This window comes from Marmota monax, unplaced genomic scaffold (assembly GCF_021218885.2).
Source record: "Marmota monax isolate L192 unplaced genomic scaffold, Marmota_monax_Labrador192_F-V1.1 WCK01_AAM20220418_F8-fsc00038, whole genome shotgun sequence".
Lineage (NCBI taxonomy): Eukaryota > Metazoa > Chordata > Mammalia > Rodentia > Sciuridae > Marmota > Marmota monax.
In genome coordinates, this window is record NW_026692498.1 from 91,539 (window position 1) to 113,780 (window position 22,242).

Genomic DNA, 22,242 nt, shown 5'->3' on the forward strand with positions numbered 1-22,242 from the left:
TCCGAGACAGTCCTAGCAGAGCACTGCTACATGAATGAGTGGATGTTTCAAGCTTGTTATGGTTTCAAGTTCCCCCAAAAGCTCACACATAGGGCTGGGGTAGAGCGCTCAGCGGTAGAGCGCTCGCCTAGCACATGTGAGGCCCTGGGTTCGATCCCCAGCACCACATATAAATAAATAAAATAAAGATATTATGTCCAATTACAACTAATAAATAAATCTTTTTTAAAAAGCACACACGTGAGACAATGCAAGGTTTGGAGAAGAAATGATTGGGTTATAGCCTTAATCTAATCAGCGAATTAATCCCCAATGGGATTAAACTAAGTGGTCACTGCAGGGAGTGGTTTATTGGGGGCATGGCTATGGGGTATATATATTTTGTATCTGGAGAGTGCAGTCTCTCTCTGCTTCCTGATCACCATGATGTGAGCTATTTCCCTCCGCCACCCTCTCCCACCATGTTGTTCAGCTTCACTTCAAGCCCCGAGGAACCGGCCTTCTATGGACTAAGATCTCTGAAACCATATGCTTCCAAATAAATCTTTCTTTCTTTACACTTGTGCTGGTAGGGCCCTTTAGTCATAGCAGCAAAAAAGCTGACTAAAACAGAGCTCTGTTCGGATCTCAATCCTGTGACACCCACAAAGGCCAGACATGTCCCTGGCATCCACAGCCCTACATGTTCCCCATCACTGACTGTCCAGCCCTAAACCACACATAGGGGGCCTCCAAGTACTGCAACCATCCCCCAGGCCTGTGTCTGGGTCTGTCACCAAGTGACAGAGACAGGCCTACAGGTTCCACTCCCCATCAAAGAGCCTGCTCCCCACGAAGCCCTGGGCCTCCTAAATAATGCACCACAGGTTTCTCCTTATAAAAGCTGCATGGACTGAGGAACAGGAGGACCTCGGATTCCAAACCCAGAGGCTAGCCAGGGCCTCAATCCTCGCTCACCTTGATGAACCACTGCTTCAGCACCTCATGTGCCCACTGGCAGGCCTCACAGCTCTCTGGTAACCTTTAAATGTGCTGTTGTGCACTGAAGAGAGCACAGAGAGTGGGAGACAGAACACATGCACCCACGTATCACAGGACCCTTGGCCAGAAACAACTGGCTTGAAGACTCCAGCAGCTGGGCCCACCCAGGCCAGTCAATGGGATACATGGAAGATGAGGGCCTCATCTTCCTCAGAACCCACCCACAGCCTCAGAATAGTAAAAGGAAGGAGACTCCAGCCTCCCCACACCTCTTTGCCTGCCCTAAGGGCTGAGCCCCACTTGGGAGGAAAGAGGAACTCAACAGGAACTCACAACAGGACTCGTTTTTCCTTTTTGCAGTTTCCAAACTTCGCCTGCATCTTGCTCATCTCCTGCACCTTCTGTGGAGAGTCTTGCCAGGTGTCTGTTTTGCACAGACACTGCTGCCATCTCCCAAGTCAGTGCTCTTTCTTCCTCCCCATGTCCTCAAGTGCTCCTGTGGGCACAGACTCAGAGTTCAGCAGGGCTAGGCCTGTATGGCTGCGGCACAGGTTGGGTGTTCTGACCACAAACTGATCTTGCCAGCCTCATATATGCTGAGGACTTAGGCTCATTTTATGTATAAACAGCAAATCTGCAATCTTGACTTATTCTGGACTTTCTAGGAATGCAGCTTTCATGCAAACTGAGAGGTGGGTATTTTGTTCAGGATTCCACTAGGGCTGCTCTCCACCCTGGAAACCCTGCCAGTGCCATTATCTGAGAGACAATGACAACCACCCACTGTGGCCACACTGTGGCCATGGTGCAGTACACACTGCAGCTCTGCCTGGGTGTTTGCATGTCAGAACACTCTCTGTTACTACTTCCCTTCACAGCAGTTTGGAAAGTGTCCTGATTGTTTTCAATTATGGATTCAGATTATATTACTTTTGGATTTCAGTGGAGAGTAGCAGAGGGGCATTGTTAAGGATTACAGAAAGAGATGTTAGGTCTGGGGGACAATAAGAGCTGGGGTCTGCAGCCCCACACTGAGGTCAGGCACACTACCAGGTCAGTGCCTTGAGGGAGTTGATGAGGGCCAGATTTCTGAGCATGTCACTGCAGTCATTCCTGATGTCAGGGAAGGGCTCCTGTAATGCTGCACCATGTACCAATGTGGTTGTTCTTCCTGTCTTCCACCTTGTGAATGTCAGTCTTGCTCTGCAGGTCAAGCCTGTCTTCATCAGATATTGGCCTCAATATCTGAAAGGCAGCAGCACACACAGCATCTAGGCAGAGGAAGAACAAATGCTCTGTGGCTATAAAAATAGGTGAAAAATCCAAGAACTCCCATCATGGAGAACAAAGGCTGTACAAACAAACAAGCTCCAAAAACAGGATGGGCTCATGTGAAGCTTTTCCTATGATGACACATTCACCCTTTTTCCTTTTTCTTTTTTTGGAATGAGGATTGAACCAAGGGGTGCCTACCAGTAAGCTACACCCTCTGTCCTTTATATTTTTTTAGAGAGTTTTTGCTAGATTGCCAAGAGTCTTACTAAGTTGCTGAGGCTGGCCTTGAACTTGTGATCCTCCTGCTTCAGCCTCCCAAGTCACTGGAATTACAGGTGTACACCACCACACCCGGCTATGGGTGACAAACTCAGTACATGGGCCACTGCTGGTCTTCCTTTGCAAGTGACAGGCATGGCTGATCTATGCCTGCACTGGGACTCCCAAGACTTACTGTCAGCAGATCCCGTGGGTGTTAACCATCGCCTGTGTGGCCATCCATCCTCAGATGACAGGACTTGATTAGAAAACCACAGACTCCTAGAGCTAGGTGCAGTGGCACATGCCTATAATCCCAGTAGCTTGGGAAACTAAGGCAGGAGGATCACGAGTTCTAAGCCAGCCTCAGCAAAAGTGAGGGGCTAAGCAACTCAGTGAGACCCTATCTCTAAATAAAATACAAAAGTAGTAGAAGATCCAGAATCAGACAGAAAGAATCCACTCTCTTGAAGCCGATCCTATTCCACACACCTGGGAAAAGTCCAGCTCAATAAACCCTGTGCTGCTGCTGCTGCTGCTGGTTCCGTTCCCTTCCAGAGTCATTAAACACACACAGAATAACATGGTTCTGGGAACCCTCACATGTCATAACTCACTTCCCTCAGTGAGGATGCCTCTGGGCCTGGGAGGCACTCCGCGCAGCTCGGCTTCCTTGTGCCCCCTTCCCACAAGTTGGAGGGCAGCAGCCACATCTGCACAGAGGGATGAGCCCTCCGGGAGCCACGGGTAGCTATTCCCTCCACGTGGCCCTGAGTATCTCCTAGCCAGGCAAAGGCCCCAGAATCTTGCTCAGTATCCCTGGAGGCTCCATCTTGATGTTAAAGTTCTCACTCGCTTTGACCGGTTTATAATGAAGAGCAGGATGATGAAGGATGCCACAGTGACAGGCCCAAACAAGGACGTGGGCACAAAGGGCTTTGCTCTGACAATACAATGTGTGTGGGTGGGGGGTGGAGTTAGGTTCTGAAAGAGGGGTCTGCAGGGGCTGGGCAGGCTTTGAAACCAGCGCTCCTGCAGGGGAGTGTGCAGGGTTCCAGAAGGAGCCATGAACCACCAGGTGGCAGCAGGGGACAGGAGGAGAGGCGCCAGGCCACAGTGGGAGTGTCTGGACTCTCATCTGAAGAATGACTGCCCTGGGACAGTTCAGCTCGTGGCCCCGGGAGCTGAGCCCCTTCCCACAGTGGCAGGTGCTGGGACTATCTGCCCTGGCTGACCTGGCCATAGAGGGAAGATATGTTACCAGACTACAGCTCTTCCTCATTTCCTGCTCTGACCAGCCCCTACGGGTGGCTCCTTGTCACTTCTCAGGCCACCTTCCTTTCCCTGGACTCTATGGCCAGGTCCCCTCATTGCAGGAAGCCCCCCAACCCTGTGTCCTCACATGCCAGGACTTTCTCCTGCCTGCCACTCCATTTGAATAGTAGGGAGGTCCCGGCCCCTGCCCTTCCCCAAGTACGGAAGGGGCCACACAGCACATTGAGTAGAGGGGTAAAGGGAATCACAACTCTCAAGAAAGGTCTGGGCCCCACCACCAGCATCCTCAGGACCACTTGGGCATCAGGCTCCACTGCCCTTCCTCACTGACCCCCACACAGGGCCTCCCTCACCTAGGCTCACCCCCTCGCTGCACTATTTGCCAACAGCCCTTCACCAATTACCCAGGCTGGTGCTGCTTAGCACCTGGTGGAGGATGAGGACATGCCTGGCCCAAGCTTACCTGCCAGGTCCTGATGGACAGGTCGGCCAACCCCTGGGCAAGGTGCCACCAGCTAAGGCATAAAAACCTGGAATCTACCAAGGCAGCTCCGGAGACTGTGGCCATGAAGGGGAGCAGCACACTCCTGCTGGTGGTCCTCACCTTGTCCTTCATCTGCGGTGAGTGTGGCCACACTTCCAGCACATTTGGGGGGCGGGGTGCCTGGGAAGCTAAAATCCCAACATCAGTTCCCTCACCATGGATAGTGCCTGCCTCCAGCACAGACCACCCACAGAAGTTTCCTGCTGAAACCAAGCCTCCATTCAGACCACCCCAGCTCATGTCACCATCATGCCCAATGTCACCCCCTGCAGCCCAATCCAACCTGACCCTGACCTGCTGAGCACCAGTTCAGACCAGCTGTACATCAGGCGACCCCTATGTCGGGTGTTGACTTTCCTTCCCGGGAGTGGAAATAGGAGAAGCTGATATGGGGGCGGGGGGGCGCATCTGTGGCAGGTGGGGCTGGGGGCATCATGGAGGAAGATATACGGAAGGGCAGAAGACACAGAACTTGTAGGCTCTGTCCTGGCATCGTCTCCCTTCGCAACACAGGGCTGACGACAGGGGAGGACAACAATGAGTTTTTCATGGACTTCCTGCAAACCCTGCTGGTGGGAACCGCAGAGGAGCTCTATGAGGGGCCCCTGGGCAAGTACAATGTCAACGAGGATGCCAAAGAAGCACTGACAGAGCTCAAGTCCTGCATTGACAACCTACAGCCCATGCACAAGGCGGAGCTAGTCAAGCTACTGGTACTGGGGCTGGGGGTATCCCATTCTCTAAACATCTGCAGTCCCAAAACCCACCCAAGGCATGGCCTGTGATTGCCAGCCCAACACAGTACCCTGGAGCCCACCCCCACAGATACCCTAACCTGCCTCAGCTGAGGTGGACGTCCCATACTCCCCAGCCCACAGAGAAACAAACCCCTAGGTCCCTTAGACCTGCTCCCTCACAGCCTGTGGGATAAGCCCCACAATGGCTTGTGCACATACATGCTCAGACACACAGGTGCACACACACAATGCACACGCACAACCTGCATGCACACAACACCTCCCAGCTGCAGGGAGGGGTGGGCTGCAATGTGCCAGAGCCCTTCTCCCCCAGAGATGGGTCTGTCTGCTGCAGAGAGCTCTGGCTCTGCAGTCACTAGTCACTGGCTTTCCAGTCCATACTCATCTGCCTTCCAGGTGCAAGTGCTGGGCAGCCAGGATGACGCCTAAGTGGACCTCAGACAGGGCTCCTGACAGCCACAGGACCAGCCACAAAAGTAGCCACATGCATGCTGCCCCACTGCTTCTTTACCATGAATAAATTTACCCTTGAACCACTAAATCAATAAAGCCTCCTGCAGCCCAAGCTCTGGTTCCTCGTCTCTCCCCCCACTCAGGGACATACGAAAGGGCACATCAAGAGTATACTCGGGCCAGGCACAGTGGCACATGCCTGTAATCCCTGAGATTTGGGAACCTGAGGTAGTATAATCACAAGCTCAAGGCCCTAGGCAACTTAGCAAGATCCTATCTCAAAACGAAAAATAAAAAGGGCTACAGATGTAGCTCAGTGGTATGGTGCCCCTGGGCTCAATTCCCAGTAACAAAATAAAAATGTACACTTGGGGACCTGGCCAACATAGACAAGAGCAGTCACCCGCAGGAGCACAGACATGAAAGGAACCCCATCCAGAGGGATGCACGAGAGCAAGGGCACAGGGCGGAGACTTGACCCAGGTAGACATCACCTAGGCAGGAAACAGCACAGAACACAGGCAGGCAGTCATGTGGACACAAGTGGCCTGCAGAAGGGAGATGCTCTGCAGTGGAAGGCCAGGGCAGGAACAGAGAAAGCACTCAGGGCTACTCTGAGCTTGAGACCCTGGATGGCAGCCACATGCACACTGGTGGAATGCAACAAGGGCTACAGGCCCCCAGGGTCTGAAGGTCAGCCTGCAGAACAGCAGTGTACTAGCTCTTGCCCACTATGATCAACACAGATCCTAAGCTGAGATCCAGGACCCCCAACAGCCAGAACCTTCCAGCACCTTTTCCATAGCTCAGTGGATTCTAGTGGGGGCAATGCTGAGTGGGATCATCAAGCTGGCTCCTTGGCCACCCAGGCTGTGGACCATGTGATCTCACTTGCCCTGTCCCACCCCTATGCACCTGTCCCAGATACCGGAGTTCAGGCCTGGAGAGGGTGAGGTCCCTAGTAAGGGTGGAGCCTGGCAAAGGTGGGGTCTTATGAAGGTGCTGGGATCCCAGGGAGGGAAAGGTGGGGTCTGGCAAGGGTAGGACCATGGGGTTCCAGGTGAAGCTTGGGCCTGGTTGGGGAATCCAGGGTGAGGATGGGGCCTTTTGAAGGTTGAGGGTCCCTGGCAAGGATGGGGCCTGGGGAGGGTGGGGTTCCTGGGGAGGTAGGGGCCTAACAAGGGGCCCGGGTAAAGGCCATTGTCTCCATCACATACATTGTGATCTAGAACACCCCATCCCACAGAGCCACATTCCAGAGCTCAAGAGCTCGGACCCTTCCCCAATTCTTGAAGCCCTGTGGAAGAGAGGGAGGTCTTTCTCTCCATGCTCCTTTTTTGGGAACTGCCTGGCATTGAGGCCAGGGGGACAGGACTACCTGTGAGGAGGCTGGGTCACAGGTTGCTCTGAGCCTGCTCCTGCAAAGAGGTGAGGTCTCCCAAGCAGGCCCCTCCCTGCCCACTGCACAGCGTCAGCCAGAAAGCTGCCCACCAGTGTCCACAGCTCATTGTTGGGTCCCACCCAGGATCCTCTGAGTAGGAAGAACTTGCCCAGGCCCCCTTAGAGTCCGTCATGGGACAGAATAGATAGCTCCTCTGGGCTTGCACCAGAGTCCAAAACTCCTTACCTTGGAGGTGTGAGCTCATTACACTACACCAAGCAGAAAGCTCCCACTGCCCATAATTGCTCAAAACCCTACAGAGGAGGCCTGTGGTTCTGTCCCATTAGTGACAGCAAGACCAGAAGTGGGGACATAGGAAGCTAGGGTGAGATGGGCCAGGGCCTCCCCAGCACCTGGTCACCCTCTTATCCATGGACAGAGGCAGCTATGACAGAGGAGGTATGGGTAGGCACCTGGAGACCCCATCGCCCCAGGGGGCCCATCATGGCCCTCTACAGCAGCCCTGGACCCAAGTACCTGATTCCACCCACCACGGGTAAGAATCTGAGAGCTTTGGGGGGGGGGGGGGGCGCAGGGGGAAGAGCCAGGAGCAAGGCCTGGGATGGCCTGGGGTGGGCTTGGGTGACCTCAGTGGCCCAGGGCTTAGTCCCTGACTCCCAGTGGGGAGGAGGGGTTTGTGGCTCCAGGCTGTTCAGAGCCACTGTGCCCACAGGCTTCATGAAGCACACACCCACCAAGCAGCGTGCTCCGGCCTACAGCTTCTGTGGGGCCCCCATGCTCCTGGCAGAGAACTGTTCCCCAGGGCCCCGCTACAGTGTGAACCCTAAGATACTGAGGACTGGCAAGGACCTTGGCCCTGCCTACTCCATCCTGGGGCGCTACCACACCAAAACAATGCTAACACCTGGCCCAGGTGAGTGACCCCACCTTGGACTCCTGACCTGAGCCCTTACCTTCCCTGCTGGGTGGCCAATGTTGGTAGCCTAGTGCTGAGGCCAGGGTATGCACTAACTCAGTGGGCCTCACCTTTCCTGTGCCCTTTCTGCAGTGGGCCAGGCACCATCTGGTGTGAGGAAACAAAAACCTCCAGTTTGGCCCTCATTTGGAGTCTTGGGGCCAGGTCCACATCAGACCTTACTCCCCCGGCTCAAAAACAACCCCAAAGTCAGTATTTTCATGCTGGACACTCCTGACCAACCTCATTCATCACCCACATGGGGGCCCAAAGACCTCATGCCTGGAATGCTGGGGCACACTCCTTGAGTGCCACAGCTGGGGGTATCCACATCCTTTTTGTTCGTGTACCTCCTTCCACTGTCCCCCAGGTGACTACTTTCCAGAGAAATCTACCAAGCATGTGTTCGACTCAGCACCCAGCCACTCCATCTCTGCCCGAACCAAGACCTTCCGAGTGGACAGCACCCCAGGTCTGCAGCAGCCCCCACAATAACCTGTCTGACTGGAGTTGGGTCCCAGAAGGGGGCAAACGAACAGCCCAAGAGCTGCTCTCTTAGGGTGGAGAAGGCCCGGAAAGGAGCTAGTAGGCCACATTCTGGTCTGAGGCTTCTCCTCATCCATCCCACAGGCCCTGCTGCATACATGCTGCCTGTGGTGATGGGGCCACGCACGGTGGGCAAGGTCTCCCAGCCCTCCTATTCCATCAAGGGCCGGAGCAAGCTGGCCAGCTTCAGCGACGATCTGCACAAGGCAAGGGTCACACCAGCTGAGGGCAGAGCACAGGCCCCGTGAACTGCCTGGTCCTTCCTCTCAACACCCAGGGCCCACCAGTGGAGCTCTGCTGAGGCCCCATGCCCCCTTTGCCCTCTATGGCTTGTCACATGCTGGGGCTACACTTAGTAGTGAGGAGGGACCAGGGCCCCAGCATGGGAGGTTGTGGCACCATTGAACACAGAAGGGGTTTATGGGATGTTGCCCAGAGGAAGGAAGGAGAAAAACAAGCGTGAGCTATTTGGGGGGAAGAGGTTCCAGCTGTGGAAATAGCTGGCAGGGTGGGCATGTGAAGCAGCATCAGGAGCACACACCAGGCCAAGGCCACTGCTCTCAAGCTCAAGAGGACAGCATCCCACCTGAGAAGGGGCCTCATACACATGACAGTGGTGTGCCCAGGGTTGGCACACAGTGGGAGATTACCATAGTGAAGCTAAAATTGAGGGGGTGACACCATACAGTGGTGTTCCATGAGCAGTAGGGTGTTGTTCCAATAGTGATAGACAGCTAGGAGCTGTCCCTGGTGACTCAGGGCCTGACACCTGTCCCTGCCCTCTGGGGCCATGTGCCTAGGGCCGGCCAAACCTGTCTAAGCCCTCTTCTTCTCCCAGACCCCAGGTCCTGCGGCATACCGCCAGACTGACGTGCAGGTGACCAAGTTCAAGGCTCCACAGTACACCATGGCTGCCCGGGTGGAACCCCCAGGGGACAAGACCCTCAAGCCAGGACCTGGAGCCCACAGCCCTGAGAAGGTCCTGGACAAGCAGACTAGAGGGGGTTGGGTGAGGGTCAGGGGACCCAGTCCAGAGTGGCGGGGGGTGGGGGGGGAGGGAAGGGCCTGTACCCTGCAGGGGCTGCTGAGGCCATGTACCCTCAGGACCCTGTAAATTTCCACTATTCACCCAAAGGCAAACCTCCAGGCACAAGGACCCCATGCCCTAGCCCTTTCCTCCAGCTGGCTGGCTCTGCGTCCCAATGCTGTGCCAGTCAATGCTGAGCACTGTGTTTACAGACAATGTGGCCTTGAGCCTGGCTATCTTGGCCCCAGGTTCAGGAAGAACAGCAGCCCAGCCCCAGTCAGGGTTTAGGATCCTCCTCACAGCCTTTCTTCTCCTAGGTGATCCTGACCAAGCCTTGTGCCCCGATTGTCACCTTCGGCATCAAACACTCTGACTACATGACACCCCTGGTTGTTGACATGGAATAGCCCCAGCCACCCCTGTCAGCCTGTACATATCACCTCCCACAAGAGATCTGCAGGGCTGACAGTGAACTGAAAGCTCCATCAGTTGGGCCATGGCTGGCCTGGACCTGTGGGGCAGAGCATGCTTGTTTGGACAGTTGCGAAAGTGATATTTTTCTATGCTAACTTCCCATTTGCTAATCTTGTTTCCTGCTGTGCCTGAATTACTTAATAAATCACGGATTCCACTTATAAGGTTCTACCTTGGAGGAAGGATCAAGCTCATCCAGAAAGGGGCAACTAGGGGCTATCATTGCTGGCCCACACAGGGCCCATCTGGCTTCCTGACCAGTAGTCTTCCCAGGGAAATAGGAAGGCCCAGGAGCCTTAAACCTTGCCCAGCACCTGTGCTACCCTCCCATGAGCTTTCTCCCTCAGTACAGCCCTCCCTCTGAGAAGTGGGGTCTGAGCCCCTACCCTTGAATCTGGACTACCCTGAATTATAATAAGGCACAGCAGAAGTGGTATTGCCTGACTACCCCTCATGGGTAGTCAAGCAGACTAGAGGGGGCTGGGTGAGGGTCAGGAAGAAGGAAGAGAGGAAGCTTAATGTATACAATGCCACATGCAGCATCTAGGGCAAGCAGTCCAACCAGGTCCTCAGTTCACACCAGCTGAGAGAGCATTCAGGGGATACAGCCCCAGCCCCATATCTACCAGCTGAGGCCTTATCCTGGCAGAACGGAGAAAGCCATGCCATGATGCCACAAATTCTGACCACAGTGGCAGTGAGAAATGTAGACTATTATTGCAATTTTAAGATGCTAAGTCTCAGGGCATCTATTAGGCATTAACAGCTAACATGAGGAGAATGTGAACAGATCACTGGCATCTCAGCTGGGCTCCAAGAGAGGGATCTGCAGAGGCTTCCAGCAGCCTGAGGCCAGGCCTCAGGAAGCAGGGTCTGGAATTCCCTTGGGCTTTGGGGAAGGTCAGTGCTGGGCAAGTGGCCCTACCCAATGCACCTGTGATACCACCACCTGTACAACATAAAGCACAATATAGTTGCTGACTCTCACTCAGCTGAGTCCATGCCAGGCTGCATATTACAAGCATTTCATGCGCATCCCCTTATCCCTTAAAAGGTAACACTAACATCTTCCCTACTGGAAAGGCAGAATCTTGGACAGAGAAGGGACACAGTGCAGGAAGTGGTAGGTCTATGTCTGTACTGCCGCAGGTGGTCCTGCAGGAGCAAATTAGGAGGACAAGGGGTTCCCAGAAGTCAGGGAAGGGAGAGCCTGTGGACCAGGGTAAACTCGAAGACTCTCTTGGATCCGCAGGAAATAAGAACAACAAAGAATATGTGCTTCCTTCTTCACAAAGCTATTTATTCCACATTTTTATTGTTGAGATGTGCTTGAATTGTGGCATAGCCTGGCAGCTTGTTCTCACACTGGGCCCCCATACTGGGCTCTCACCCCTCACATCGGACCCCCAAGACTGTTTCTGGAATACTGGTATTGGAGACCAAGTCAGCAAAACCCACTTACCCATAGGGTCAGGTGCCAGGTACACAGGGCTGAGCTGGAGGACCATGGTTAGAACCCTTCAGGAAACTGGCCTGACCCAGTGGCAGTAGGGCTGCCATCCCATTTCATAAAATTCATAGAATGCAAGGAGAAGAACAAGGAGCAGACAAGTAAACTAGAAAGGAACTACAAAACAGACCTGAAAACTACTGGAAGAACTGTAAGAGCTGTGGAGATAGAGGAAGACCTGAGGCAGAAACCCAACTGGGGGGTCTCGGAGACAGCAAAAGCACTTCTTCAGGGGAAGGTCATCATGAAATACAGGTCTAAATCCTTAGTATCACAGGCAAGATAAGTGGGCCCTGACCACGGCAAGTGTGTCCTGGCATCTGGTGGTTCCCATGGTTCGGCCATGTTCTCAGCAGTGCATGACCCAGGATGACGGGGATGTAGAGCTGGAATATGGATGTGCCCTCTACAGTGCCTGTAGTGACCAGGTGGCGACACAACACAGGTAACTGCTACCATGTTTGGTGACGAACCAAGGGCTAAACCAAAGTTGTGGAGGGTGACAAGGGTGACAGGGCCTATGAAGAAATGCCCAAGAAGGAAGCAAAAGCCAGAACAGCCCAGCTGGGAGAGTGTCAGGGAATTAACAAAGACACAGAGAAAGGAGGCAGTGAGAACTGACTTTGTGCTGGAAAAGAAAAAACAAAAGGCAGCAGATCCTCCCCCTCTAGAGGCTTAGGGGCTCAGCCAGGTGCAATGGAAGGGCCAGGAGATGAAAAAAGGGGATTGTGGTGAGGGTGTGTAGATAAAAGAGGACCTGCTAAATAGAGAAGGAGGAAGTGACAGGTGCCTGGGACTGTGGCCAGAGTAAGGCAGGGCCAGGACACTGAGAGGACAGGCTACGGCTGTTCTGTGTCAACATGGAGCTCAGAGACGGTTGGACGGACAGGCCTCACGATGTGGCACACTAGGGGGGGACAGTGAGCCAACAGTCCTGGGGAAGAGAGGGAATGACTGGGAGACAAACTAGAATGAAGACAAAAAATGACACTGAGCTGCAGGGCTAATTCCTTAAAGATACTTTTCATGTGAAGACAAAGGTGCGGACCCTCAGTAGCTGCTGGCTTGGCCAGCCCCATAGTTCAGTTTGTATTGGCCTAGAGCTGGCCAAGTGAGTGGTGAGGGTCAAGGAAAGACAGGAGGAAAGGGCAGTCTACAGAGTCAGGGACAAAGATGATAGCTCAGAGCAGCCCCACAGCAAGTTATGGGAGGGAGGGCGACTGGCTGTGGGAGGCAAGGTAGGGCAGAGCAAGTGGAGGGGTAAAGTTCTCACTACAAATAGCACAAGGTCTCTCAACAGGTGATCTCCACCCCTATAAGGAGGGTGCTTACAGGGAAGACCTCCCCAAGGAACTGCCTGACTTTGTAAAGCCACACTGGCCTGTTTCTTGATTATTTTCCAGGGGATACATCTTAGGCACTAGGGAGCTCCTAAATCCTGAAGACGTCATTTATGCTCCTAGACATACAACTATGTGACCCAGAAGGCTCCCAGCCCAGTGCCTCCAGGTAAGGTTATGATGCACTCCTGCATCCACAGCCCCTGATCTTCATGGGGAACTGATCTCATCCAGGAACTTGAGAGCAAAGTCCTTAGAACAGGGCTCTTGGCCCACACTGGTCCAAATAAGTACTATATCCAGGCTTAGGACCCTTCATTGGAGGAGACAGCTCAAATGGGGTTCTCAGCCATACCAGCTCCCTGTGTCAGCCTCGGGCTTTTCAGATCACAGACACAGCCTCATCCAGGCACAGACAACACAGGACAGAAAAGCCTTAAGACATCAGACCCCTGAGGACTGGGAGGCTCAGAAAAGAGCGGCTGGCCATGAGTAGACTCATTCAGGACTCAGAGCTGCTCTGCTCAGAATGGGTGTCTCTGGCATCCAGGAGTAGGGATGGGGGCTGGGCCTTGGTTTCCCCTAGGCAAGGAAAGGGTCCCCTTCACAAATGGAACCAGGCAAAACGAATTCATCAGGTCAGAGGCAGTCACAGTTCCCACCACAAAGGAAGAAGATTCCTGATCATGATGATAATTTCAAAGGAATATTTTGTAGATTTAAGTCCTGAAGAGCCCAGGATACCAGGTGAAGAAAACCCTGGCTGCCCTTGGCTCCCACTGGTTCACGTCCTTGCCCTTGACAAGAGGTAGGAGAGGATGAAGAAGGCCACGATCAGACCCAGAGCCATACCACACAGAAGCTTCCGGTTGTCTCGCCCAGACCGTGCCATCGTGGAAAAGCGCTTCATGCTTCCAGTGAGCAGGCCAGTCATGCTTGTGAAATCCGAGTCCTGGGGAAGGGGATCCAGCAGGATCACACAGAGGCGGTACCTTGACCACCCACCCACACCAGCACTGGAGAACAGACATTGTGTAGAACACGATGTGGAAACAGAGCTGGCTGTGACTCGTGCATACTGTAGACCCTTACCATGCCGTCCAGGTACCGGTTCTGGTCTTCTGCATCCCTATCGATGTCTAGGGCCAGCTGGTCAAAGAACACAAAGGGAAGGATCAGGCCAAGGCAGACACAGAATGTAGCACTCACCCTCCCTTAAAACCAGCCAGAACTCTGCCCACACTCTGCTAGATAAGGTACCACCAACAAAGACTGGAAAAGTCCAGGTATCACCTTGAGCCTCACTCAGGTGAGCCAAGCCAGGGACAGATGGAACAAAGAGTGTGGATGACTGCCCCCCAATCCCTCTGGGCTCATCTATCCACCCTCTGAGGCCTACTCTTCCACCAGGTGGAGGGGAAAAAGGGCCACCACTGACCGATTTGAGTCTGGTAACCTTGGAGGCCAGGCTGTCAGCCATCCGCTTGTTCTCCCGGTCTAGAATCTCCTCCACAGCACCAGGGTTCTGAGCTGAAAGAAGAGAAAGGCTGAGGAGCTGTATCCACTCATGAGTGTAGTCTCTGATCCCTCTACTCTAATTGATGCTGGCCTAATCAGACACTTGGGGGACTGGGACAACTTAGTCTGCTGAGAAAGTCCAACCCTAACCCAAGTTCCAGTAGTTGAACCATGTATGTGTGAGACTGGCTGTTAAGCACATGTCACGAAAGCACACATCCTGCATGCACACCCAGGTGAGGGTGGGCAGGCACCCCCAACACACTCGGTCCAACGGTCCTTTGCTGATATTGAGTAGGAATCTGAGTTAATCCCAGAAATGCTAGGAAGTTGCAACACTTGCCTCCATGGATATTGCCATCTTTGAATGTCAGACCCGTTCTCAAAGAAAAATCTGGTAGAAGCACAGAAAAGAAAGAAAGAGCGCCCAGAAAGGTGGCAGGAAGACCCTGCAGGGATGAGCTCCAAACTACACTCAGAGGAAATGACAAGTAACCAGACCAGAATATCTGGAAGGACCTTTACCCCTGAGAAAACGAATGAAGCCCCTAGCCCCAAAATGTGAGCAGATGTGAGCCCACCTTGCGTCCCACACAGGGCCTCCTGCAAACCCAAAACACAGTGGGTGCAGGAACCTGACTGTGATGGGTAGGACCAGATGATGCAAAAGGGTGAGAACCGCCTTCCCCCAAACAGAGTACAAATTCCCGCTGGTCCAATGGACAAGAAGAACCGACATGAATCGCAGCCCCAGGAATCACTGGGGTGTACAGACTCCAAATAAAGGGGTGTCAAGGCCCGGCCAAGCACTTCATGTTCATTACTCCCTTTAGTTGACACAACTGCCCAGGCATCACCATCTCCTTTGGGAGAATAAGAGCTCTGAGAGGGGACCACAGGAGGTGCCCTAGGCCCCTAGTCCACGGAAGCTTGCCTGGCCCTTTCCCGCCACAGCTTCTACCCCTAAGGACTGGCCCAGCCAAGACCCCTCCAGACTCCAGCTCACCCACATGACACAAAGCACCTCCGGCTTCCGTCCCCAAGCCGCCTGAAAGGCCCAGCCTCCAAGTCCCCGCGCAGACTCCTTCCACCGAGGGCGGCAGACAGAGACTCGGCCCCCGGCCCGCTCTAGTGCGCTCACCTCGAGTCCAGTCCGCCATGGCGCCCCGCTCCAGTCTCGAAGCTAGTCCCCAAGACGACCACCCGTGCCCAGGACGTGGCTCCGACACCTAGAGAGGCTTCCGGCTCCGCCCCTCGTAGGCCACGCCCCTTTGACTCCAGGTCTTCCGGTTTGTGGGTGGTGTCGCGTGGGAACGGAAATGACGAAGGGGGGCGTCCGCTCTCACGACCTCCGGTGGGTGGATGCTGTTAGTGCTCGGCTGAGGTCTGTCAGCGGGGTCCTTCCGGCCAGAAGCTCACAGGTAGGCACTGGACGGAGGGACGGCCCGGGCCCGCGTTCTAGCAGGTGGGTTAGAGTGGGACTCAGGTGCGAGCGTGGCGCCACCGAGCCCGGTACCGTCTCTGTCAAGTGGAGATGGGTGCCGAAGACACGGCGTAATACGCAGCGGTGACAAGTACAGAAAGAAATGAAGGAAGGACCGGTGCGGGGCGTAGGAGCCTTGGAAGCGGCGCTCGCGAGAGCCTGGCACAAAGCCGGTGCTCGGTGACCTCTCGCTAAGAGTGAGGGGCTGTGCCCAAATGGAGCACAGCCTGTGTGTCACTTAATGCTCAGAGCAGCCCCTAAACCGGGCGCTTCTAGCAGGGTGCCTGGGTGCCGCCCACGGCAGCCTTGGCTTTCGCCTTGACCGCCCCTCCCGCTGCCCGCCTTCTCCCGGCCTACCCAGGCCATCGCACGTCGCACCTGCCGCTCCTTCGGCTTGGCCGGGCCTTCCTCCAGACCTTTCCTGGCCGTCCTGGCTCCTCAAAAATGGCACTTCCTCGGGCCCTCTGCAGCCCACCGGACACCCCTTTAAAAACAGTCCTAGTCCCCTGAGCGCCTCACGCCGTCTGGTTCGCTTTCCCCCGTCTTCCCCTCTGGAACGCGAGCTCCACGGCGGCAGGGACCGACGGGTCCCGCCCTCCTGCGGCCCCAGCGTCTCTCCCGCGGGAGGCGCACTGCAGACTCCAGTCTGAGCGGGGAGCGGCCCGGGACTGCCAAGTCCCGCCTACGCCCCGCTTGATAGCCTGCTGGGCGGGGTCTCAGGGCCTCTCCGTCTGCACACTCGCACCCCAGACGCCGGGGCACACAGGAGGGGTCGCTGTTCGGCTCCGGGGCGACGCGGACCTGGGTCGGCTGGTCACCGGGCCGGGCTGCGTTGGAGGCCAAACCTGGCGGTCTCGGGTGCCTCCGGCCGCACCTGCGGGGCCCAGCCACCTGAAGCCGCGCCGCCGGAGGCCCCGCCCCACGCAGCCGGTCCCGGCGTCCGTCGCGCGCGGACGCTGAGCTTCCGGGCTCGGGTGGGGCCGGCGGGTTCGGCGGCTGGCCTCTGCCGGGCCCGCGCTTTGCGGGGCAGGTTCTGGGGACCATGGAGCCCCGGGCGGTTGCGGATGCCCTAGAGACGGGAAAGGAAGACGTGATTACGGAAGCTCTACGAACGTACAACCGGGAGGTGAGCGGGCGCCGGCGGCGAGGGGCGTTCCGGGGAGGGATCCCGTTGCCTGTGCGCGGTGGGCAGGGAGTGTCTAGGTGCGGAAGGGAACCCTTGGCGGTGCGGCGGTGGAGTGGGAGCCCGGTCTGGGGTGCTGTGGCCGAGGGGCGTGTGGGTGGACGCTGCCATCTGTTCAGAGTGGTGTTTGCTGCCTCAGAATTAGAGGCAGGGAGGCCAGCCCTAGAAACACAGGCCCTACCTGCGTGTGGATCTGACTTCACTGGGTCTCTCTGCAGCACTCCCAGAGCTTCACCTTTGACGAGGCCCAACAGGAGGACAGGAAGGTGGGTGCCGGCCCAAGGGGAAACGGTGCAGGGATGGGCTGCCCAGGAAGAGGGCCTAGTGGAGTCGCTCTTCTTCCTGCCCACAGAGACTTGCAGAGTTGTTGGTCACTGTCCTGGAGCAGGGGTTGCCACCCTCGCACCGTGTCACCTGGCTACAGACTGTCCGTATCCTGTCCCGGGACCGCAGCTGCCTGGACCCATTCACCAGTCGCCAGAGCTTACATGCACTAGCTTGCTATGCTGGCATCTCTGCCTCTGAGGGGTCTGTCCCAGAATCCCCAGATATGGATGTCATACTAGAGTCCCTGAAGTGCCTCTGCAACCTCGTGCTCAGCAGTCCAGTGGCACAGACACTGGCAGCAGAGGCCCATCTGGTGGTGCGGCTAGCAGAGCGTGTGGGGATGTACAGCAAGAAGAACTTCCCACATGATGTCCAGTTCTTTGATTTAAGGCTCCTCTTCCTACTAACAGCACTCCGCACTGATGTGCGCCAGCAGCTGTTTCAGGAGCTGCATGGCGTGCACCTGCTGACCCACACACTGGAGCTGACACTGGGGATGACCCCAGAAGAGAGCCCACCTGATCTCCTTCCTCCCCAAGAGACTGAGCGGGCTATGGAGATCCTCAAGGTGCTATTTAATATCACCTTTGACTCCATCAAGAGGGAAGTGGACGAGGTGAGTGGTGGCCTGAACCCATGGGTGGTTGCTAACTCAGCTGGGACATTTTGTGGACCTGCCTTCCACAGTACCTTCAAGTTCCTGGGTGTCAGGCATGGTGTGGACCAGGTGTGCAGCTGAGAAGGTATAATGGTTAGTGCCATAGTCCTGGAGTGCAGCAGTTGGGACAAGTGGGGCTTTCTCTCACAGAAGCCACTTTCTGTCTTTGTCAGGAAGACACTGCCCTTTACCAGTACCTGGGAACCCTTCTGCGGCACTGTGTGATGGTTGCTGCTGCTGGAGACCGCACGGAGGAGTTCCACGGGTGAGGACAGGGCCAATCCTGGTAGGAGGGACATGCTCTGATGTCTGGATTGCGATCCCCCACCATGTCACTGGACCAGAACCACCTGGGAGCCCAGACCCTACCTTAGAGTCTATATGGGCAGGACGGTATCCTTGTGTTTACATGGAGCCTCAGGTGCTTCTGTTGTGTGAGTAGGATAAGAGCCATGAATTTAGGGCCAGGGTGTTGGGCAGTGGCCAAGGTTGGCATGGTATTAGGGCAGTCTTGGTGAACTGTGCCTGGATTGGCCTGTGTTTCCAGAGATCAATCAGTACTTCAGCACACAAATGTTGGGGCAGATTGCCACTCTGGGGACCACCATACACTTGGGCATACCCCTGAGATCAGTCCCTACCCTTGGCTGTGATCCCTAGAACTGCTCTTCAGGCTCCCGGACTATGGCTCACATCTGTGGCCCCTCCAGAGATTGTACCTGCACTTAGGATTAGCCCTGTCAAGGCCTCTCTCCATCTGTCCCCAGCCACACAGTGAATCTCCTGGGGAACTTGCCTCCCAAGTGTTTGGACGTCCTCCTCGCCCTAGAGCTGCATGAAGGCTCCTTGGAGTTCATGGGAGTGAACATGGATGTGATTGGTGTCCTCCTCGCCTTCCTAGAGAAGCGTTTGCACCAGGTAGGCAGGGTACCTGCTGGGCAGTCCTCTGCAGTGGCTCTGACCTTGGCTGTTTGCACAGCTGTGGTCATTGTTTCTACATGTGGACAACCTTATTCATTCAAGGCTTCATTTCTGCCCACTGCTACAAGGAGTCGAGTTTCTCAGGTTCTAGCAAGATGCTAGCAGTCACACTTTGTGGTTCCCTCTTTAGTAATCTTGAGAAGCCCCTGCTTGTGACCCTCAGCCTCCTCATATCCCTGTGCATGGGCAGCCCCCTTGGTCATAAGCATAGCTGTCCCTCTTAAGGAGATTCACCAGGGATTTCCTGGTGAGCCCACAGGACATCCAGACAGCTGGAACTCTAGTCCTACCAGAGCTTACAGACATTAAGCCAGCAAAAGAGCCACAGACCAAGATTGCCAGATCTCTGGGAGCCATGTTGCTGGGGTGGAGTATGCTTGCATGCATGTGAACTGAGTGAGGAGGGTGGCTGCCTGTCCTTATTGCTGCAGCTGCTGGTGTTATGCTCTGGGAGATAACAAGGGAGGCCGGCAGTGATAGGAGCTCCCTGCTCGCTGTCCAGGAGGCACAAAGAGTAAAGGTTCTGTTGTTTCTTTTTGCTGCCATTTTCTGAGAGCAGGATGCCAGTGGTGTGTAGACAAATTGGAATACTTTGTGTTCTGCTTACAACCCTGGTTTATAGATGGTAAAGTTAGACTTAAAGCATTGAGTCGTTGGCTCCAACTCATAAAGCTTTCAACTAACTTCCTGAGTTTGGGCCTATTCCCATCCCTTTCGAAACTGACAGACACCTACCACCAGCTCCTGGCCCTTGGGGACTCCCAAGCCTCTGCTTCCAGGACTAGCCAGGGCATGTGTAGCTGCCACCCTTCACCCCAAGTCAGATGGAGTACTGCCCAGTGACAGGTCCCTCTGCAGACCCACAGGCTAAAGGAGAGTGTGGCTCCTGTGCTGAGTGTGCTGACAGAGTGTGCCCGCATGCACCGTCCAGTCAGGAAATTCCTGAAGGCCCAGGTACTTGGCAGAGAAGCCAGAGCTTGTGTGTGTGTGTGTGTTGGGGGGGGGGGGGTGCGTGGCGGGACCCTGGTCACAGACTTCAGGTTGCTCCAAGCCTAGGCTGAGTGCCAGCCGCTTCCCCAGGTGCTGCCACCTCTGCGGGACGTGAGGACCCGGCCTGAGGTTGGGGAGCTACTGCGGAACAAGCTTGTCCGCCTCATGACACACCTGGACACGGATGTGAAGAGGGTAGCTGCCGAATTCCTCTTTGTGCTGTGTTCTGAGAGTGGTGAGTGTGGGAAGCCCGAGCCCCAGGCCTGCCCTGCCCCAGCCATCTTCACCCACTGACCTGTATCCTGGCCCCCAGTGCCCCGATTCATCAAGTATACAGGCTACGGGAACGCCGCAGGCCTCTTGGCTGCCAGGGGCCTCATGGCAGGGGGGCGGCCTGAGGGCCAGTATTCAGAGGACGAGGATACGGACACTGACGAGTACAAGGAAGCCAAGGCCAGGTGTGTACCCCAACACACTTGGGATTCCCTTCACCCCCGCCTCCATTCCTGCTCCGCACCCATCTAGACTCCTGTGGTTGGTGGGACAGGATGAGGAACGGAAAGACCCTCCGGAATCTGATACCTGTTCCCAAGGAATGTTGTCCTGAGCATGCAGGGAGGGCTTGGGCACCGGGAGCGGGCAAGGCAGGAGCTTCTCCTCCTGGAGGGAGTTTTCTCCTGTGGTTGCATGCTCCCCTCCCTCCACCAGGTAAACCTGTATCTTGCCACTCTAGGCCTGAGCAGGAAGGTGGGCGTCCACCTACCCATGTAGCCCCTCTTGTCCTGGAGAGTTACTAACACATTGTCCATTCCCCCTCTGGGATGCAGCATCAACCCTGTGACAGGGAGGGTGGAGGAGAAGCCACCCAATCCTATGGAGGGCATGACAGAGGAGCAGAAGGAGCATGAGGCCATGAAGCTGGTGAACATGTTTGACAAGCTCTCCAGGTGTGTTGGGAGGAGGGGTCTGCACTTGGGAAGAAGAAGAATGGACCCACATCCCAATGTGAGACCAGAGGAGGGCTTAGGGTCCTGAAAGGCTGCGTGACTCATGTTGGAAATCCTTGAGCAAAGTTGAGGTTAGATTGATATTGTGCCAGTGTTCAGGTGATGAGAATGAGGCCAGGAAAGGAAGGGACTGCTCAGGGTCTTGAAGCCAGGGCAGCAGCTGAGATCTGAGCCCAGTCAACACAGGGTTCTACGCGGGTGGCCCCGGCCTTCCAGCACACCAGGCCTCTTCCCCAGCCCTACTCACCTTTCCCCAACAGGCACAGAGTCATACAACCCATGGGGATGAGTCCCCGGGGTCACCTCACATCTCTGCAAGACGCCATGTGTGAGACCATGGAGGGACAGCTCTCCTCAGACCCCGACTCGGACCCTGACTGAGGACAATAGCTCTTCTCCCCCGCAGAACTGGTGCTGCTTCCAGAGGCATCCTTAGGGCCCCAGCCTGGGGAAGCCACACCCACCTCTCCAGCATGGAGACACTTTTCTACCCAAGCTCTGCTAGTGCTTCGCCTGTGGTCTGACTTCTTATCTTTAGGATCTCAGTGGTCTTGTCCTGCTGTAAACCTGGGAACTCAGTCTTGACTTCCACAGATGAAACCATGTCTTTGATAAGTGCTGAGGATGCAGGGGTGGTGGCTGAGGACAGGGCCTGTCTTGACACACAGGCCAGCATGCCTTGGGAGGTGGGGCTCAGCAGGGGAGCACACAAGGCAGCTGTCTGGGCTTGGCATTCTGAACAAGCTGGTGTGTGGGGCATGTGCTGCCTTTCACAAGGGAAACAGTCTGCTAGAACATGTAAATGTGTCAGGAACACTGAGCACCCAGGTAAGCGCTGTAAGCTCTGCTGTCTGTCCTCGCTATGGCCTCTTCTACTTTCTTCTTGGCCCTGGCTCAGTCACCCGCTACAGTATCCACACATCTGAGCTCTCACTGGTTGTGACAACTGACGCAATGCTATCCACTGACTTAGATGATAAATACTTATGTGAAGGCAGATGCCCCTCATAAGGCTGTAAGTTGAAATCTCAAGATTTCTAAGAGCCACAAAAACATCACAGAATAAAGAAGTATTTCGGGTGAGACTGTGTGTGAGAGAAAGAGAATATGTGTAAAATATCAAAGGACCATCAAACAAACCACCTTTGTCCTTTTCAGAAGTAAATACTTTTCCTAGATCACCATGCATATTTTGTCATCATTAAGGAATAAGGTCACGGGACCCCCTTACATGTTTAGTTAAGTCTGTCCCTGTCAGCTCCAGCCCAGGGCAGGTACAGCTCAGGGACAGGAAGTA

General features: G+C 55.2%; 4 protein-coding genes across 5 annotated transcripts; 3 read left to right on the forward strand and 1 right to left on the reverse strand.

The window, feature by feature from the left end:
• Nucleotides 1–201: 201 nt before the first annotated feature.
• Nucleotides 202–16,655, reverse strand: Bet1l (Bet1 golgi vesicular membrane trafficking protein like). Of its 2 annotated transcripts, XM_046444666.2 has the most exons (5): nt 15,458–16,655; nt 14,237–14,328; nt 13,891–13,947; nt 13,651–13,750; nt 202–2,252 (listed from the first exon to the last, which is right to left on the reverse strand). In XM_046444666.2, the coding sequence occupies exons 1-5, from the start codon at nt 15,474–15,476 to the stop codon at nt 2,101–2,103; spliced, it is 420 nt and encodes a 139-aa protein (XP_046300622.1). In that variant the 5' UTR covers nt 15,477–16,655; the 3' UTR covers nt 202–2,100. The 2 variants fall into 2 exon arrangements, with proteins under 2 accessions (XP_046300622.1, XP_046300623.1); XM_046444667.2 differs by lacking the exon at nt 202–2,252 and having other exon boundaries at nt 11,228–13,750.
• On the forward strand, nt 4,356–5,520 carry Scgb1c1 (secretoglobin family 1C member 1). Its single transcript, XM_046445756.1, has 3 exons — nt 4,356–4,410; nt 4,847–5,046; nt 5,488–5,520. The coding sequence occupies exons 1-3, from the start codon at nt 4,356–4,358 to the stop codon at nt 5,518–5,520; spliced, it is 288 nt and encodes a 95-aa protein (XP_046301712.1).
• Nucleotides 7,373–9,881, forward strand: Cimap1a (ciliary microtubule associated protein 1A). Its single transcript, XM_046444668.1, has 6 exons — nt 7,373–7,481; nt 7,659–7,859; nt 8,272–8,373; nt 8,532–8,659; nt 9,286–9,426; nt 9,792–9,881. The coding sequence occupies exons 1-6, from the start codon at nt 7,373–7,375 to the stop codon at nt 9,879–9,881; spliced, it is 771 nt and encodes a 256-aa protein (XP_046300624.1).
• Nucleotides 16,656–16,722: 67 nt separating the features above from the next.
• Ric8a (RIC8 guanine nucleotide exchange factor A) lies at nt 16,723–22,131 on the forward strand. Its single transcript, XM_046444660.2, has 10 exons — nt 16,723–16,925; nt 17,201–17,248; nt 17,335–17,925; nt 18,141–18,232; nt 18,735–18,885; nt 19,807–19,902; nt 20,029–20,173; nt 20,252–20,396; nt 20,766–20,885; nt 21,206–22,131. Exons 1-10 carry the CDS (start codon nt 16,842–16,844, stop codon nt 21,324–21,326), a joined length of 1,593 nt encoding a protein of 530 aa, XP_046300616.1. The 5' UTR covers nt 16,723–16,841; the 3' UTR covers nt 21,327–22,131.
• Nucleotides 22,132–22,242: the final 111 nt, after the last annotated feature.